This window comes from Protopterus annectens, chromosome 17.part0, assembly GCF_019279795.1.
Source record: "Protopterus annectens isolate FY-2018-M chromosome 17.part0, PAN1.0, whole genome shotgun sequence".
Lineage (NCBI taxonomy): Eukaryota > Metazoa > Chordata > Ceratodontiformes > Protopteridae > Protopterus > Protopterus annectens.
In genome coordinates this window covers 614,035,688-614,057,045 of record NC_056751.1, presented here as the reverse complement: position 1 = coordinate 614,057,045, position 21,358 = coordinate 614,035,688, and the positions used below count along the sequence as shown (strand labels likewise).

General features: G+C 36.4%; 1 protein-coding gene across 4 annotated transcripts in view; it reads right to left on the bottom strand.

Annotated features, from left to right (window-relative positions):
• LOC122791795 (myb-like protein X) overlaps positions 1–21,358 on the bottom strand; it is a 146,116-nt gene that overhangs the window by 101,566 nt on the left and 23,192 nt on the right. For all 4 annotated transcript variants that reach the window (XM_044059742.1, XM_044059741.1, XM_044059744.1 and 1 more), the window contains 2 exons: positions 16,902–16,928; positions 11,966–12,001 (listed from right to left, as the gene is read on the bottom strand). In XM_044059742.1, the coding sequence (XP_043915677.1) occupies positions 11,966–12,001; positions 16,902–16,928 (63 nt within the window). The remainder of the gene's footprint in view (positions 1–11,965; positions 12,002–16,901; positions 16,929–21,358) is intronic.

Genomic DNA, 21,358 nt, shown 5'->3' with positions numbered 1-21,358 from the left:
ATACACCAACTGTATCAGTTAGACAGCTGAAGATTTTTACATTTTGGCTCATTTAGAGGTTTATCTGTTCTAGTCCCTTGACCTTAACAATAAAATGTACACTGTTTATCAAGCTTACTCACTGATGAGCTGAAATGTTAATATTGTGTGTAAAAGAGACATAACTATATATAGAGAGAGATTTTAGCCACCTCCACCTGCCATGTGGGGCTTGGCTTTATCATCACTCTGTTGGTAACATTACATTTAGAGGGAGAAAAAAAATAAAAAAATAAAATAAATGAAATAAAAATAATTGTTCCCCTATAATGATCTGGTGAGGCTTCATGGTTAGTATACAGAGCTAGTAGGATATGAAATCCCAGCCTGACTGTTGTTGCACCTATATGTCTAATATTTTGTTTAAATAATTTATGTATAAAATAATTCTGTTTGTATTTGTTTGTGTTTCTTTCAACATTATATGTTAAACATTCTGCAGTGCTTCAGCTGATAGTGTAATCTTTCAATGTTGAGGTTTCACTGCAATGATATTCTACAGTTGACTATTGTGGGATTCATTAAACAGCCAAGACAGATGGAAGTACAGACATAGGCACATGCATATACCTTTGGTAACCTATGTAATTGCTGACAGTAGTAATGCAGAAACTGAATGTATTGAGCATGAATTGTCAACATGCGTAAATTGTGAATAAATGTGTAAGTGAGTACAAGACTGAAATAGTATGAAAGTGCATGCATGCAGTGAACAAAACTGTATGAAAGTGAACTTATGCAGATAGTGAATGAATGTATGAGTGAAGTAGAGCAAGAATGAAACTGTAAGTAAGCAAGTGGGAGTGAATAAATGAGAGTGGCAGGGCAGGACAGCAGCACTTACCAAACATCAGAGGCCGCAGAACAGCAATACTATGCAAGGAAAGAGGTGAAAATAGGAAGCAAAGCAGGAAGCATGTAAATACACACGGTGTCCCTCCTGAGGATCATAATATTCAACAGAGACCAAAACTAATAATAAAACAGTACAAGCAGATAGGAAATGCTACAAGCATAACACAACCGCATTACATATGATTAAGTAAGCCCTAAATATACAAGCAAGCATCTCCCGAAATTAATGTAGTAGCATCACAAAGGCCAGAAATTTGATGTGCTATTATAGGCAATATTAATTTTATATAATACATATTCAGCACATGCCTCCCCGATGTAACAATAAGCAAAATACTCCCCCTGAACACCAAGCCTACAGAGTCATGCCACACAACACTTGAAATACCACTGTGTTTGCATGATAATTTCAAAAATGGCCAAAAAATAATGGATAGGACACACACACACAATATTATGCATGCCTGTGACAGCATTAAATAGCTCAAAGTATAACAAATAGAAGAATTAAACATTGTGCATGCTTATGAAATGTTAGCACATTAGAACATAACAGAAACAAGACAAATAAATAAATATGCAGTACTGTATGTAAGAGAAATATGTTGGCTATTTAGCAACAAAAGTGTGTCAAAACACATAAAAAAGTATGTCTGCATATCACTTATTCAATAAGCATGTACAGACTGCTGTGCAAAGGCAAACTAAGGGGAAACTGTTGTCTGTAACAGTACATCTCAAATGGAGACACACCATGTCAAAGGCACACTAAATCTGGCAAGATGCAGTGGATGAAACACAAGGTTAGCATCACAGTGAAAGAGTGTGTGTGATTGCATGTACATAGGTGTGAAGTTACACCACTGAATATGACACTCCTGACCCGATCAGTCTTCACCTTCCTACATTCGGGAGATGTTACTTGTCCACAACTGATTCTTTCCCAAAAGGTGTTAACATGATCCTGCTCACCCTGCAATACACCCAGGATATCCCTGATAATGATAATGATGATGATGAATTTCTTGGGCAGCATAAAACACAAACATCTGTGCCAAGACTCACAACATTTTGTGTAGTTGGCAACTTACCTTCAATAATATCATGAATTTTCCCAAAAGACATGGGATACCTTGGTGGCAGATACACATTCAACTGCAGGGCATGTCATGTGCCATAATTCTTAGATTTTCCAAGCACATAGTTTTCACCAAAAAAGGAAAGTCTCCCTGCCAGCTTATCATGTAGTGCTCACACAAGCAGACTGTATGCATCATGGACATCACCCAGTGCAATGTATGCTAGTGCCAGTATCATATGTACCTGCAGAGCAAATCCTGCATCTATGCCATGCAGACCTGTTAGGTGGTACTGCAGCATATGTCACCACAGGATCTGGATAAAGTGAAAATTATACCCACTGACTTGCACCTGAGGGAAGCAACACTCAGTGGTCTTCTTGACAGCATTCTCAATATCATAGATGATGTGCTCAACCTGCAGGTGAGTGCCCAACCCCTCAGCCAGTTCAAACAGGTTGTCAAATAGAAGTCCATATGTAGCTTCACTCTTATGGCTTATAAGCAACACTATAGGGGCATATATTCATACTGCCTTCACTGACACCAACCTGCCCATGGAGGGAATGCAGCTATTTGTAAACCAATGATTTTGAAGAAAATGTGCAGTCCATCATGAGCAACCTCAGCTGCATCAGATCATTCAGGTTCTTCATGGTGATGACTGATAGCACTTTCAATGTATGCCCATCATCCTCAGCAAGACAATGTATAAACTGCCCATGTGTCAGTGGGAACAACTTGGGGTCAAATGCACCCAATGCTACCAGACTGTTCATGATGTCGGATTGTGTCAGTCTGAATGCATGAGCAGTGGATTGCACAAGACTCTTACAACTGGGCAATTGCTGCATCATCTCCTTGTCCAGAGTCTAGTCACATGTGCGGATGATATGGCAGGGTGGGTCTGATGATGTGGTTGCTACATCTTTGATGTGAGCTCTCATATGTAACATACTTTTGCTGTTAGATCTTGAGCAAGATGGAGAGGGGTACTTCTGGTAAGCCTGTGCCCACCTTCCTCAGAGATGGAGCTTGCCCATCTGTGACATGCCAGGCAACTTGTGGACGCATGTGCAACAGGCATGTCCTTTTTCAGCCCTTTTCTGCACATTGATATATCCATGGACACATAGATGTGGCCAGTCTTTTTATGATGGGGTAACATGGTGGTGCTGCGTCAGTCTCCAGAATATCCCCAACACTTGATCAGCATCATCGATTTTCCCTTGCTCAATGTTTTTCACTCTCTCTCAGTGTTTCAGTGCTTGTATTCCTTGTTATTGTACTGTCACTTGTTGCTGTACTGTAATGGGTATTGTTACATTCCCATGTATGACCACTCAGCACGCACTTACACAAAAGCAGTATTTCTAACTTTTATAGTGCTGTTTCAGTGATATGATACACAATGCCACTTTAGCAAGTGTCAGTGTGCTGGCCTTTGCTGTCTCTTTTTCAACTTGTGATGTGCACATTACTCATGCCATGCACTACAGGAAAAAAATGTTTCCAGTCTGTATAGTATTGTTTTATGTATTTTTTATTAGGACTATCATCTTTAGCTTTCCCTATGTGAGGATTAGCATATTCTGTGCAGGCAGCTCACACTATTCTCAACAGGGGATGTCCACATCTGTCAGTTATGGGCATGCCCTTACTGAATGCCATTTCTACCTGTCTGTACCCTTTGTAATTTCTACCTGTAAAACACCTTACAGAAAATGTGTTTTACGGGTGAGAAAGGCACATGGTATATTTATTGCTTCATCTACCACTGTTTTTTTCATTGTAGGACCTTTTTCTCCCTTTATTTGATCTTAGCTTTACGTACCCTTTGCAAGTCTCTCTCATAAAACATGTTGTGGTCTTTTTCCTTGAGTTTTATGAGTCATAATGGTAAGAGGTACTTTTTCTGCATGACATGCTGTGATATGCAGGTTACAGACAATGAACTTCAGCAGTGACTACTGTGGATCAATTGCAAAGGGCTGATGAGAACTTAGCCCATACCTCTATGCATGCCTACATAAACACAGACACACATACATACGCACATGTGCACATACCCACATAGGCATAATCACATACAATCACATGTCATATTGCTTCATTTTCTTCCATCTTTGTTTTCAGATAGTCTGTGACAAACTTTATTTTTTCCAGAATGTATAATGGTAACAGATTATCCCCATGCTACCCAGAATAGCAGCAATAAGAAAACATTATCTTATGCAGATAATACCCAATACTTTTCATACCTTAAAAATCAAGAAACCTGCGCTGCAGGACACAGAAGCATAAATAGTTTTTTAATAATGTACAATTAATAAATAAAGGGAATAACTATTAGGACTGTCATTGCTTTTTCAATGAAACCCACATTGACTCAGCAAAGGGCTACAAACAAAATATAATAGCACTTGTTCTAAGCTAAGTTTGCACCCTCCAGTGGAAAGTGATCATCAAGCGACTCCATTTTGCCCACCTACCTATTCGTTCCCTGTCATCCTCTCAACCATTGGGATGGGTACATCTGTCCCCTGGTCTTTACTGTCCCCTTTGATTTCCTTGTGCAACATCATTAATGTAGCAGATGAGATTTACCATTCCTATACATTAACTAGAGGGCCCAGCACTGACTGCTCATTCATATTCTCACTTGCTAACTTCTCTAGTACCTGGGTTATTAGTGAAACCTGGGCTATTTGTGTATCAGTCCCTCTTTGTCATGGACAGGCCAGTAGTGAAGCATTCAACTGAATAAACACATCACATATCCAGATAGAGTTAGTCATATTACGCAAGCAGATATTTTTGAGGGGGGCTGTACCCATCTAAAGCAACCTCTACCAGCAACTGTATAAATGAACATTAAGGTTCTTCATCAAAGAAGTATCTTCTTAACCCTGAGGATGTACAACAATGAAGCTGGCATATTTATTATTTCAGCTGGGGAGGTAAAACACCTACAATGATGAGTGCAGGAGTCATAGCTTCCCAGCAAGTGTTAAGTTTTTGTAAGTTTTTTATAAATAGTTCATAAATAACTGATGATCCTGATAAAATTTAAATGTGCTACATCTTTCAGCCACATTTGCCTACTAAATCCTCTGAGAGTGACTTGTATAAAATATTTCTGTTTAAAACTGCCAAAACAAAGAATCCATGTTTTGATTCTATGGCTAAGTAAAAACCAGCAGTAAACTGCAATATGTCAAGTTTTCAGTTAAAACAATACTAAACTATAGACATATACTGCAACAAAATAGTAAATGTTAAAGAACTACAAACGCATTAGTTACAATACTGACAAGCTCAGCTTTCTAACTCCTTTACCTATTTCATAAGAAAAGAATGACACAGAGAATGACACAGAGAGGGCGTAAAAACCTTCAGTGCTTCATTTTCAGTATCATGAGCTGGTGCTGTTAAAAGTATTTTCACTGTCTCATCATTGTGTTTCATAGATGCAGCAATCATTTTCTATTAGTTATCCAAACAATCTATGTAGGATACATTCTAATCTAATACATGTAATCAAAGTGACTGATTTTGAGACATTTCTTAAAATTCTCCACTACAAGAACTTTTTGCAGAACTACAAAGTAAAACAAATGATCAGCAGCAAGGCATACCATCTGCTAAGTTACCAGATATTATCAGTGTTATTCTCACAATGACATGGTTCTCCTGTAGTAGGAACAGGAAATGAAGTTCCCATTACCAGATCTGAGTACAACCATATGGTATGAGTTTAGCCAAAATCTATTGCACAGTCTCCTTGGTGACAGGTAATTGATCTTGTTTGGGATAGGGTGACATAATTTCAGGTAAAAAGCAGTCAATGAGTTTGTCACTGACCTGCAAACAGGCTGTACCTGCATGATCCCTCTGCAGATCTGTATAACGGAACACTGCCATAATCATGCAAAGATGTTACAAATACTTTTACCATTGCAATGCAGATGTTGTTAGGGCTTGATGTTCAATCAGTACTAGCAGACATAAAGGAAACAGAAAAAATATTCCTAAAGGTGGCAGTACCTTATCAAGCAGCATTCTGCATACAATTTGTACCACACATAAAGCCACTAGGGATGTAATGTTGAAGACCGATTGTCTCATACCATAGAAACAATTAATCCATCCCATAATTACTCTTTGTAATTAGTTCCCCTTCTTGTAAGTCTCAGATACAAAAAACACTTGGGTTGCAACTATTGGCCAGTTTTGTCAGAAAAGGTGGGATGGTACACGTGATAAGAAATTATATATCCTGTAGAATTCCATATGTCAAGCACTTCTTCAAGAAGAAGAAGAAGGTCTACATACGCAGGAATCATAACTGTTTGGAATTTTGAGACTCAGAAATTTAAGTCCTGGAACATAGAAACTGAATGTGCAAAATGGGCTTAATGTGTGAAAATGAGAGAATCATACACATCTGATATGGTGGTTCCTTTTTAGACTGATGGCATCAATGTAAAAGATAGTATAAAGCAACAGGGTAGTGACTGCATGCTTCTCTGCTGCAAAAAAATATTTAAATGACTACTACAATTTTCAAATTCACTGTTCTGTCTCTCTCATTTGCTATTTACGTTATTTCAGGACTCACAGTTAATGTCAAAATTATAATTCTACCAAAAATTCCATTCTGCCTTGAAAGCAGGGCTCAGGCCAGAAGCTGATGATTCAGCTGTTTACAGAATATCTCAGAAATGACTCCCATGAGAAATATTGTTTGTAGTTAGAGATACTAAATGCATAAGAAGTAGACAGATAACTGATAGCTGTTACCATGCATCTAATGTTATATCTTAAGAATCACTATTCTGAAGCTGACCACATGACCTAAAAATCAGCTGGGAAAGAAAATAGACTATGGAAACACAGTGCAAATTTTATTTCCACACTTATACCCCATTATATTCAATACAGGTTTTATTAAAAAAAAAAAAAAAAAAAAAAAAAAAACAGAAAAGCTGACAGAAGTGTTTGTTAGCAAGTCATACATAAAGAATTTTGAAGGTCTAACGGAAAACAAGTTTTGCATGAAAATGAATATTAACATAATAATAAGATGTCAGATATTTAATGACGCCAAATAAGTATAGTGAGAAAGGGTTCATATCACAAGACGTAGCTCAAGACATTATGGTTATAAGCGAGAATCATACTGTTTTTACAGGTAAAAGTTCTTATGGTCCAGATGCAATACCCAAGCTCTTAACTAGATGAACTCTTTTGCACTCTATTTACCATAGTAGGGAAAAAACAAAACAACAAGATAAAAGCATTTTTCTACTACTAATAAACACTATCTACTAACTTGTTTATACCATGAACATTTCAGCTGTTTGGAATATGCTGATAATAGCCAAAAGATTTGAGTAACATCATCTATTTCATCATAGAAGTTGGGTAAATAGTATTAACAGGTAGTGGAAATGCTGTTTATATTTATGGTATTTATTTGTAAGGATAGAAGAATGTGAACTGATGATTTACTTTCAGTTAGTTGAGTAACATGAATGTCAACATCCTGAAGGTAAACCACTCTACATCAAAAATGGAAATGTCATCTTCCTGGTATGCATGTGCCAAGGTTGCTTCTCAGTGCAGACAAGTATCACTTCAAATAAAAAACATGAACATCCCCCAGTGTGCGGGCTGTATCACCCATATCCCCTGCTAATTAGATTTACTAACTCTGAGATAAACAATCCCCGAGAAAAGGGAATATTCTCATACTCAATGACTGCCAATCTCACACACCTGTCAGCTATCTGTATAGTCAATTAAAGAGATGTTGACAAATCTGTCGACCAAACCAACACAACCCAAGCTGACATACTAAGTTTGTACAACTTGGTGGATGATTAGGAAATGTCTTTCTGTAGACATGCAGTCATGTTCAAATCAATATTAATGGAGTACAGCAACTTGAGTCATTAGATGCTCATGAAATAGTTTCTTGTTTCATCAGTCCAAAAAAAGGCTCAGAAGAAGTGAATCCAAGTCAAAAATAAGATGCTGAACAACAATAAATAAATTGACAAAAAGACTTTATTGCTAATGCATAAAAAGTAAAATAAAATGCAAAAGGCTTTCACAGGAAGGACAACACTCTGATCAATTGCATTGTTTGAAAAACTGGTACATATCATTTTATAGTGTGCCTTATTAATAAATGTTTTTAATCTGCTGTTTTTTGTTTTTTGAGATGGAATATCATAATATTACAGTTGCATAATTTACATACAAGTTAAATCTTTACTCCTTCTGTGAGAGAGCTTAATGGGTGGTCTGATGTTACAGTCTCCCAGAGAAGACCAAGAAAGGTTTTAAAAGGTTTGTCAAGGACCACACCTTCTACAAGGAGCAGTGACTTCTGGATGGGATTAAATACGAAAGGAGGTGTTGTGGTCCATGCCCAACATAGTTAGAGCATGTGAGATGACCTCCCAGCAGAAAAGTATTATTTAGTGAGGCCCTACAATGATTATTTACTACTGCCCTAGGTGCTTGCATTGTGATGAGCTCATGGATATGTGTCATTAGATTATGTTTACAAACCTTTAGTGACTTGAGCTCCGAGTCAGGGAGTCATGCTGTAATTCTGTCTGTAGACTAGTGTCAAAACACATAGGATTGTACTTATTGAGGATTTCACTAGTAGCTGGAATACTGGAAAGGCTAATGCATGGGAAAGCTCACTCATCTTAGGGAAGGGAGGTGGTGTACCTGCTGCTCCACTGACTCAGACTGGAAGATCAAGGCACTTCAGGTGGCAACTGCTAGACATGTGACTTATGCTTCTCATAAGTCTATGCAGGTTTCAGGGGTCATGCAGAGGCAAACGATAGAGATACCCTAGAGCACACATCAGTGTAAAACAACAGCCACTGCAGGGAAGTCTTGGGTTGTGAGGAAGCAGAATTCTCATTAGAACTAATACCTGTTGGCTACTGAACATTGATTCTGAAGGGGGATGAACTGTCTGATATGCTCTTATTGCAAACAGAGAATAAATGAGCCATAATGTTCTCACCATTGTTGGGGAATGAGTATATTGGTAATTAACAAAGAGGGGGGGCAAATGGGTCAATAGGGGGCTGGCTGAGGAGGCTGATAATTGGTGGTGAATGGTAAAAAAATGGTCACATATTTCACTTACTACTTTTTTGTATACAGGACTGGGGATAAAACTGAGATTAATGGAACTAGGGTCACTCATCTCCAGAGGCTTTGCTTTGGAAGTTCATTTATTCTTCTTCTGCACTTTCGTTCTGAAGTGCCTTGTACTTATATTTTCAGATGTTAAACTATGATCTGCATATTGTGCATTGATACAAGTGACATGCTTGGAAAGACAGATTTCATAGATGGTGCATTTGTTTGTCATGATAAAATGCAGCATCTAGACCAATTGTTACAGAGCAACCCTTGCAAATAAAGGTGTTTTGAACTAAAAAGTGCAATTTGCATGATTTACTTTAATGCAGCAATAGATTACTTTTGAAGATAAAAATACTCTTGCTTTGGGCATGGGAGTTTTAAATGAGCTTTTCTTTATAGAGCACTCTTCTAGATGGTGGGGCTGCATTTCTGAGCAGTGAAGTGAAGTATAAAAATGGATAAATCTCAGGCTGCCAAAAATCAGTTAAATACAGCAATGTCATCCACTACCGGGCATTTTTCCTTCCATCCTTCCATTTTCTAAACTACTTAACCATGTGGCTGTCATAGTGTTGCAGGCTGCGCAGGGCAAACCAGGCTATCCTATTCTAAGCAGGGCAGGCTAGGCTACCCTATTCCCAGCAACAGTCTCCAGGTCACCGTTTAGGATGCCTAGGCATTTTCAGGCATAATGTTTTCAGCATGCCCTGGGTCTGGCTTAAATTTACATCCTAGTGTGCTGTACCTAGTCCATCTCTCATGGGAAACACCCAGTGTGCATCCTCACTAGGTGACCACAGAACTTCAACTGTCTACTTTTAATACTGAGGAATAATGCCTCTGCACCAAGATCCTCCTGGATTGTAGACCTCCTCACTATCCCTAAATGTGAGCACAAAAATTATACAAAGGAATCTCATTTCTGCCACATGTATCTGGGATTTTTATCCTGTCAGTTTACATGCAACATTCAGAGCAACAGATCAGGATGGCACATAGACTGATTGGTAAATTAGCAGCCTCTTCCTAAGACTTGGCTCTTGATTCACTACTGAGTCTATTCAACCAACAGGGTGGGTTACAGTGTGCATTATGTGCTGATTCTTTTCTGGAACTACACAATCTGTTTCCACTGTAACAGGTGAAATTTACACAAATTTGTGTTAACTGCACTGCAATTTGCAGCAGTCCTATAGCATTTTTGTGACATCCACTGAGGATATACGTGTACAGAGGTCTCTTTTGAATATAATGGTGAGGATTACAGTGGGACATAACCTTCATAATGCATAAAATAATAGTTTATGTTTCCAACACAGTCAGTTGCCCTGCACATGAATTAAAAAAGAACAAATGAATTACCTACCTAAGAATTATTTGCAAACATGAAAGATACAAATATTTCATAATGCGTACAAATACTTTCTTCCAAATGTTTATGTTTCATTTATACTCCAGGGTCATTAAAAGTACAACAGCCATAAATAGACAGAAAGATGTATTGTGCTATCAATGCTTCAGTATGAAATATTTCACACTCTGGATCCCCAATGCATGATATTACTATTATTTAATGTTATCCATGCTGTAAACTAGGTGAAATCATAGATTTTCATATGTTGCAACTGGTTTTAATTTTCTTCAATTAAGTTGCAAATTAAGCAGGTTGGCACTGCAAGTTAAGTAGAAGGCTAATGCAGTAGGCTCCTAAAGAAATGCAATGTTACAGTCAAAGCATATTTTCATTCTGGCTTGTTATAAAAATAGATATACTTCAAAAATAATCCTGACTGATGCAATTACTTTACATCATATATGATGAATGCTTTTTAACTTGTAATGTACCATTGTCAATAGAAAAAAGACCCTGAGCTTTTTTTTTAACTTCTCAGTTAGAAGTTAACAGTGTAGTTATATGTGAATAAATTTCATTTTCATATTTTTCATTTACAGCAGAGATGATATATTTTAATATCATGGAATATACTCTCCACCGTTTGGGTAATGATTCTCAAGACAGTGGCATTTAAATAATAACTTTTGTATTCTTCAAAGTGTGATTCAGTCAGCCTGCAGATGTTAGTAATACAGTATCTTGTAAAGCAAAACTGAGCAGCTTTCTTTTAAATATGGGCAACACTATGCAAATTCCTTTAGTGTTTCTTATATGGGCTGAAGAACCAGACTGAGTATCTGTGAAAGTGCTTACCTCTTATTTTTCACTTTCTGTTTTATTAAAGTTTATAGTTCATTTTTAGCAATGTTTATCAGGGTATTATTTATTTTCTTAGAATATTTTATTTTGTACTACTCTGACCTTCATCAAGTGGCTTTGATTTTTGTTTTGCAACACTATACAAATACTGAAATGCACAATATTTACCTACTAGTACATATATTTCACTTGTGTAGTTAACAAGATCATTTTGCCAAAGAGAAAAATATTTGCTCAAACAGGCATAAAGTAAATCATGCATTTTGGCTTACTATAACAGCATATGTTTGAATAACTCACTGTTCGTATGTTCATAGGCTTATAGTTAAGCATTAGGCTAGCTGCCCTTGCAGGCCATTTTAAGCCTATTCAATTTCCTTTTTTGTGTAAATTAACAAAGCTATTTGTTGAAAATTGCAGCATGTTAATGAAGAGAATATACAGTAAAACATTACACAAAGCTTAAGCTTATTTCCCAAGTCAATGCAATCTTACCACAGTATAAAATAAATGAATTACTGTCCAATAATATTCAAGTATTTCCTTTCAAAACATTCACATTTTTGTATTTTGCATTCTGTCATTCTTTTACCTGTTTCCATATTTTTCTTAGCTCTCTCTGGAATATCTATTGAGAAGAAAAAAAGTATTCAAGTTACAGTTCAGCTATACAGGAAATAACAATGAGAATAAAATAAAATATAGTTTCAAACATTGATATTCCTCAAGACATTTTTAATTCATTTTTCTTGTTGAAGCTGCACTGGCCACTTAATACTGCTACACACTCATAGAAAGTGATAAATATTGCAAACCCCTAGATCTCCAGAATTATGTTATAAATAGGCTAAATCATCAAGCCATGCAGAAATACATTATAAGATGCTATACACTAAAAACTACAGGAGGGAAATACATAACAATCTGATGTTGTTTTCACTAGAACTTGCAAATTTATCATGATTTTATACTAAAGTACACATTATGTGCACTTTAGTAATCAAATTAATATTCACAACGGTATTTGAAAATGATAAACCCCAGAAGCTATGTGCATTAAAGAATACTGGAAGGATTATTTTTAGTCTATAGGGATGTCGTTACCTTTGCCTTCTGAAGAGTAGGATGATATGGAAAACTAGTCTGGTCCCTTCCACACTCAGTTTATAGCATGTCTAATTTTTAAGACATAATGGCATTAAATAATTACAGATACTTATCATTTTATTCTGCTTAAAAACTGCAAGCAAATTATCCAAATGTATCACTACTTCTGTAAAATGCACATTATAAAAATATGTCCTGGGATTCAGAAAGGCTTAATGCAATGGGGAATGTCTTAGCTTAGTAGTTTTGTTCAGTGTATTAAGACTTTCTTATTCAGAGACCACTCTACTCCTAATATTGTCTTCTCATGGTGGCCTCAGTGTGACAGTAGTCTCAAGGACAGAAGTGGAATATAATGCAGCAGTCTTGGGAGTGGATAATGCTAATCAACCATGTGCTCCCCCCAAGAAATGGCTGCAGCTCCTGTCTGTAAGGAATTCAGTCCTAGGTAGAATATTGTCCTTCATCTTCTGGAATTTACTATAAGCAATGTGACCTCTAATTAATTAAATCTTGAGTAAACATTTCAAAAAATAATCAATAACCTAAAATATCATTTGAGGCAGCCAGCATGCGAATATACAAAATTGGAAATTAAGGTATGCAGGTGTATTTTATTTTTCTGTTCATGGAGTGATTCTATTTCTGTTAAAAAATAGAAATATTTTTAGATATTTAGAAACAACTCATCTTATTCAAGGCAAGTGTCCAATTCAGCACTTATTTAACTAGTTAGTGACAGCTAACGCCCCTAAAATGTATCATCTTACTAGAATGTTAATAAATAGGAGTCAGAAAGCTACAAGCCATCTTTTCACTTACTTATTGATTGAATTTGCATAGTGGATTAAATCAATATGTGAATGCTTGAGCAAAACAAGTATTATAATGAGGCTCAGATGCATACTATAAAAGTTATAATGAATCAAAAAGACAGGAAAAATAAATGACTATTTATTCCACAGAATAAAAAAAAAATTAATGAGTTCAGATCTATTCTGTTCCATGATATAGAATATGCTGACCGTAAGAAAATAACTGGAATGCCACTCAGTCCTGTGACTTTAGAGTAAGAGAAGGGAAATCTGTAATTTGAAAAAGGTGCATTTAAACACTGAATAGTACCCCTGGCACAATTAACTGTTAGGCTGCTACTTGGGATGACAACAGGAAGGCAAGCAGACATCTCAACACCTGTGAAACAAATGGTGCTTTCAAAGTATCAGCTTCACCTTTTGTCCTATTCACTGTCTATTAAGGCATTGCTGACTACAATAAGCACTATTCAATGTACAATTTTTTTCATTTACAATTTAATTACTATAATGCCATGCTTTCAACCATCTAAACTAGAGTCAAGTTCAGATGCATTCCCCAATAGAAACTCTGAAGTTAGAATCATAGTCTTATATAGGTTTTGTACCTCACTACGGTGTTGTGATTACTCTTCCATTTTGTAACAGAATCTCAAGGGTGGAGACTGACATACACATACGTATATATTATATATATATGTATATATATATATATATATATATATATATATATATATATATATATATATATCTTTTCAAAGACAGACCCAGTGATTTACTTCATATTATTTTACTCTCACAGGCTGAAACTGTACATTATTGTCTGTTTTCATTGGTGGAGCCATGATGAGGTTATGGTCAGTTTGCTAAATACAGTGATAGTCTGGACTGAATATCATCTGACTTCTTATTGCATTAGAAGTAGAAATCATTTATATTTCTGCCTCAAAAATATATATTTCAGTTGCAATATGATGTGTCCACAATGGAATGCCTTCCAGATGGTATGGCTACAGGTTCAAAGCCAGAAGTGTGCTTCAACTGAAGTTCTGAAGGTAGAATAACATACATAGCTGTGTACTATAGATGACTACCCATGATTATAAGAATGTTTGATAAAGTAAGCAGAAAGGGGGATACGATACTGCCTTTCAAAGATAGGCCACAATAGTTTCAGTTCATGCTCATGTAATGCCAGAGTCTTGCATTTAGAATTATCAGCTCTTTTCTTTGCTGGTGCTATGAACTTCTATTTGGTACGGTAAGAATAATGACAGCCAAAATACTTTGTTACTAACATGTTATAGTATAAGAAGTAATAGTAGAATCCACAAACAAATCCAAAAACACAAGGAAAATCCACAGTAGTCGACACAGGAACACCAGGTAAATGGACAAGTAGTTAAACAAATTTATTGAAGCGCTTTTCGGCTCTCACTACGACAGCCTTCCTCAGAATAAAAACATTGTACAACACTTCTCTTTTTATACAAGAAAAGGCGCAAAAATTAAACAATAATTCAATTAATTAAGATCAATAAACCTAAAACCTTCAACGTCTTCTTAAAGACATACAAACCAAAAGGGTGTACCTATCAACTAAAAAATACAGAAACTACAAAAACTACAAAAACTACAAAAACTGATGCACTATAACCTAAACCCAGTTGTATAGTAAAATCTATCAAAGAACTTCAACCTATATTTAAAACTCAATAATATCAATACAATATTATATATATGAATACAAATATAAAGGCTACTTTTTTTATTATATGTATGTTATGAAACCTAAATGCTGTAAGTTATGAATATTAAACTTCAATGTAATAACTAAATTTATAAACACCTGTCATGTATAATTAATTGTTTACCAATCAAACTTCCATTAACATGTATATGTACTTAACCAAATTCAAAAGTTGAATATTAATGCCCAATGAGAATCAATAAATGTTTTATATGTATGTAAATAAAATAGATTTCAATAAATTCCAAAAAATTCAAAAATCAGAAAGCTCTGAATTTTGATAATAATTTATTCACCAGTTCATTTATAATTTACATAATATAAATTCAAAAATGTTAATTTAAATTAAATATTAAGTCAGCCCTTATTATCTCACCAAATTCTTTAATTTTAATATTAATAAGACTCCTATTGATGAAGCTTCATTTTTTGTAGTTTCTGTATTTTTTAGTTGATAGGTACACCCTTTTGGTTTGTATGTCTTTAAGAAGACATTGAAGGTTTTAGGTTTATTGATCTTAATTAATTGAATTATTGTTTAATTTTTGCGCCTTTTCTTGTATAAAAAGAGAAGTGTTGTACAATGTTTTTATTCTGAGGAAGGCTGTCGTAGTGAGAGCCGAAAAGCGCTTCAATAAATTTGTTTAACTACTTGTCCATTTACCTGGTGTTCCTGTGTCGACTACTGTGGATTTTCCTTGTGTTTTTGGATAGTATAAGAAGTAAAAAAATATTTATCCTGCATATAGAAGTTTTTTGCCACTGCTTTTATGTTGTACCTTAAACTCACAAGACGGTTCATCATTACAAAATGATAAACTTGAATATGAGTCATTAAGCACAGACCTCCAAACAGTGCTTCATGCATCTGGGGGTCATTATATTTTATAGTGAAATGTATTGTAATACTACTTACAGTTATAGAGAAGTGGTCATTTATTGCTAAGCACCAGCATTATGTTATACAGCCACAATGTGTCACAATTAATTCTACAAGAGAGTAAATATGAGTGAGAGATGTTAAATATTTCAATGCATTTTTTTAGCCTTGATTATCTATAAGCAAGGAGAGTATTTATCCCAATGCCAGTATCCCATGCTCAAGTGGGAGGAGCTGGTTTGTGGAAGAAAGCTGGGAAGTAAAGGCAGAGTAACCACTGGCCAAACCACAGCTCTCAGCCTGAACTGCAACAAAGTGCATGCTTGTGTGAAATCTGAATGTCTGTCTTAGAATAACATTTACTTATTTATGGGTATGTGACAGTCTTCTGGTTTTCACAGAAGTAGTGGTGTTACAATGAAAATGGTGAAAATTAATTGTAACTTGATCTGGATGTTGATAATGTACTTTTGCTATCACATTAATCTTACTGACTCAGCGCTTAAGAGTTTCATGTCAGACATTTCAGTTTTCTCCCATGTTTGATCAGTTGATTGAGTAGCAAGATCACTGTCTTCCCTTCATGAGGAATTCTACAGAATGGCAAATAGAAACAAGGACACAAAACCTGCTGGGTGATTTCAATGGTTGCTGCATCAACTTATATGTTGTCTTCAAAAAATGTAGTGCTTGAAGAAAAAGAAGGAAAAAATCATCCTGTGTGTATTGTTTCTGTCAACTAACAAAGTTAGCAGTGGATGATAGTGAGTATACTGAAACAAACTGTTGGCAGCAAAACACCACACAAAGAAATAACATATTTTAAAAGGAAACCTACTCTTTTCCCATAGGTATAAATGAGAAATCTATACTTTTCCCATGGGTATAAATGAAACACACTATTTGTCCAATCACATGTAAGGATTTTCATCAACACATTTAATACTGTTGCAACATGCATTTTATCATTCTTTACCTGTCTCCATACTTTTCTCTTCTCTCTCTGCAGGAAAATAAAAATTGACACAAGTTAAACTTCAGCCATGCAGGATATGACAACAATAATAAAGAGAAAGATGATATTCCAACATTAATATTCCTAATGACATTTTAAGCATGCGTGTCTTGTTGAAGTTGCATCAGACATCTACCAGTGACGTGCAGATGGTAAATGATAAGATGAGAGCGTTCCCTAGATACATTCATACATAACATATTACATATGTACAAGAGATGCAGATGTATATTACAAGATATTGTACATAAAATACTACTGATGTGAGAATAAATAATAATTATTATTTTTCTCACTGGAGAGAAGCCACGGTGGTACGGCAGTAGAGTTGTTACCTCACAGCAAGAGGTTCTCCCATTCGATTCTTGGCTTGGCTTGGGAGTGCCTTCTGTGTGGAGTCTGCATGTCCTCCCCTCGGTTGGGTAGCGTTCGAAAGACATGCGTGTGTAAATGGGCGTGCCTTCATTGAAGGATGGGCGTTGAGCTGGCACCTCGGCATTTCATAAAAATCTACTGCCAATCATTAGCGGACTGGAGTTCCGCTGTGGTGACCCCTTACCGGGAAAAAGCCGAAAGACAAACAACAACAACAACATTGTTTTTATCATTGGAACTTATGTTATCACCAGGATGTTATGCCAAGGAGCACATTATGAACATTTTTATTTTACTTATTTATTTTACATTTGTTAACCGGGATGGTCTGAATAGACACAGGTCCATTTTCAGTGGAGGTCTGGAGAGAAAAGCTCCACAGTAACTAAAGTTTTACACAATATGTTAAAATACAGTATACAGAGAATTTTCAAACAATATGTTAAAATACAGTATACAGCAGAAGACAAAACAAGACCTACATATATAGGAAAAAATAGTTACACATGGTTAATAACAGAATAAGTATACAATTTCAATCAGCATTAGGAGAAGATCTAGACTGTAATATATATTACAGTAGGTATATTAAGAAATGAGGTATATAAGTTCAATAATTTGAGGACTTATGTAATACATGGGCATAGCCACTTATTCTTTAAGTGTGTTCTAAGTGAGTGTTTAAAGTGAGAAGATGTAGGGGCAGAAATCAGAGGAGGAGGAAGATTATTCCAGGTTCTAGCTATCAAGTGGGAGAACAGTGCTTTTCCTGCAGTATTGTTAGCCCTGGAGATACAGAGGAGGGGTTTGTAGGAAGTTCAGTGAAGGCAATTTGTATTATAGTGGGAGAGAAGTTGGCCTAGTGCAGGTTTTTTTTTTTTATGGATGTGTTACCACATTGTAGGCAATGACTAATTGGTGATAGGTTAGTAGCTGGGGAAGTTCCAGCTATTGCAGTTCCCTTAGAGCCTGGCAATGGTGGGCTCTAAAGGTGGGGTTGTTTGCAAATGTTGCCATTTGATTATAACATGATTTGAGTCTGGCAAGGTCAAGTTTTCTAAGCTGGGTAAGAACTGGAGCAGCATACATTAGGGTAGACAAGAGGTGAGTTTGGGCTAGGGTAATCTGTGCTTGTTTTGAGAGGGATTACCTGTGCCTATATAGTGTTCACATTTTTTATGGACTTTTTTGATAGTTTGTGAAATGTGGACATTGAAGTGTAGTTTTTTTGTCAATTTCAACGCCTAAGAGTTTGGTATGATCAGAGGGAGAGATAATAGTGCCATTTTTAAAGGAGATAGTCAAGGATAGAGGGGTAGAAATGGTTTTGTTGGGGGTGAAAAGTAGTAACTTGGTTTTATTAGGGTTTAGGATAAGTTGGATCTGAGTGATCCAACTTTCCACAGAGCTAAAGGATTCCTGGGTGAGTTGTTGTAGGGTGGGAAGTGATGGAGCTGAACAGATAAGAGTTGAATCGTCAGTGTATTTTATAAGTGAAGCATGCTGTGTGGTGGTATGGAGGTTATTGGTAAATACGGAGAAAGGAAGTGGGCCTAATATGGAGCCTTGTGGTACACATATGGTAGTTGGGAGTAAGGGGGATAGTCCACTTTGCCACTGGACAGATTGTTACCTATTTGACAGATAGCTATGAAACCAGTCTATAGCGGAAGGGTCAAAGGATGGGGATGTCAGGGTGTCTAGTAGTAAGGAATGTGAAACCATGTCAAATGCTTTGGAGAGGTCTGGAAATATTGCAGATCCAAAGTTATTATTATTTCTATGTTGGTTGATCAGATTGGTGAAAGACAGCAGAGCGGTGGTTGTGCTATGGTGTTGTCGGAAGCCACGCTGTGTGAGGGAGAGGAGATGGTTGAGTTTAGGAATTGTGTTACCTGAGAATGTATACATTTCTGTATTATTTTAGATAAGGGGGATAGAATGGCAATGAGGTGATAATTTGAGTATTAATAAGAGTTTCCACTTTTATGTAGTGGAATAATGCATGATACCTTCAATAGCTATGGGACTTATGCTTCTTGTATGGAGCAATTGATAAGAATAGAAATGGGTAGGATAAGGATTCAGCAGCTGTTTTTAGGAAGTTGGCTGGCAGACTGTCAGTGGCAAGGGTGGTATGTTTCAGTTTTCTGAGGTGTTTTTTAGTTGTTAAGGTGGGAATGGGTGAGAGCGTAAAGGGTGGGATGTTGCCAGAGCATTTGGTTGGGTTATATGTAGGTTTGTTTTTGGATAGTTGGGAGGATAGTGTTAAGATGGATTCTGTGAAGTGATGATTGAATTTGGAGGCAATGTCCTTGTTGTCATTCGTAGAATTAGGAGTGAGAGTGGTAGTTTTGCCTAGTTTTAGGAGAGTTAATGGCATGCCAAAATGTTTGGGGATCTTTTGAATGCTTGTTTTGGATGCTGAGGAAGTAATTATGTCTATCGAGTTTAGTTTGTCTCTTGGCCTGATTTCTAAGTTGTAAGTAACTTTGTTTGCCTTGGCTAGTATTGTCTTTCTTCCAAAATTTCCAAGCCTTATCCCTTGACTTTAGAAGGGGTCTAGTTTCCCTAGTTAACCACGGTGCATAGTTTGACTTGGCTCTTATTTTCCTAATTGGTGTGAGTCTATCAAGGATATTGATGAGAATATTGTTGAAGAAGTCAATGGCTTGGTCTAGATTTAGGGTTTATAGTGGTTTCCAGTTACTATGTTTTAGAATACTGTTTAGTTCTTGTATATTTAGTTTACGATCATCTCTGACTTGTCTAAAAACAATGAGTTTGGCTATGTTGGTACGTTTCCACAAGAGGGAGGTGGGGAGATGGTTACTAAGACCATCAGGCAGGCATCCTGTCTGATAGTTTTGTTTGGGGCAGTTAACTAGTGTCCAATCTAGAATAGACTGTTTGTGGGATTGTCGATTCTAGTGGGTTCTTGGATAAGTTGGGCAAAACTGTAAAGATTAATACGGTTAGTGGGGTTGTTAGAGGTACAGGATGACCAATCAGTGTTCAGGTCACCAAGTAAGATGTTTTTTGGGGGAGATTATCTGTGTCCCATTGTAACATTTCTTCAATGATGGGAGAGTTATTATCTGGGGGAATATAACAGCAGAGAATGATGATAGTTTTTGTGTCATTTATGCTTAGGGTTGAACCTAAGGTTTTGGCATTTTGAAATATAGGTATGGGGGTTTGTAAAGGTTTGATATTGATTGTATTTTTGTAGAAGATAGCAACTCCACCTCCCTTTTTGCCCACTTTATCCAGTCTTAGGATATTACATCCTGTGGGAGAATTTCTTCATTTTGGGTACTAGGTTTTAGCCACGTCTCGGTAATGGTTAGTATGTCAGGGGAGTAGTGAGCTATAAATGAGTGCAGGTCAGAAAGTTTGTTAGAGATCCTTCTGATGTTGATATTCAGAATCAATAGGTCAGTGATTTGCCTAGCAGAGAGTAGAGAGTTTTCTGTTCCAGGGTTTGGGTGTATGTCTCCAGATATAAGTAGATTTTTAGTGATAAACAGTATGTGTTTAATTGTGTGCACTATGTCTATGTCGGATCTAAATGATGTTTTTCTAGTGTAAGATGGTGTTATGTGAGACTTATGAATGTGTAGGTTAAGCTGTCTTTAAATAATGTAGAGGAGATAGGAAAGAAAATGTGTGAGAGTATATTTGTTTGAGAAAGTGTTATGTGGAATGATGTGTTTTCTAGTGATGTGTTTGTATATAATGATGTGATATTTGTTAGGTATGTGAGGGTTATGAAGAGAAATCCTAGGATTAATGGTATTTTATGATGGAGTAGTGGCTGGGTCTTAGTGGTTTTGGGGTTCAAGTATGGTTGTGAGTGTGAATCCATGGCAAGTAGATACTATATACCTTTTTAAGGTAGAAATTTGAAAGGGGTGTGTATGAGAGGACTTTGATAGGAAGAGGGTGTGGTCAGGTGATATGGGGTTAGAATAAATTTAGAGGTAGTGGGGGCGAGTGACAAATGGGGGTAGGGTAGGGGAGCGGAGTGAGCCGAGCTTAGC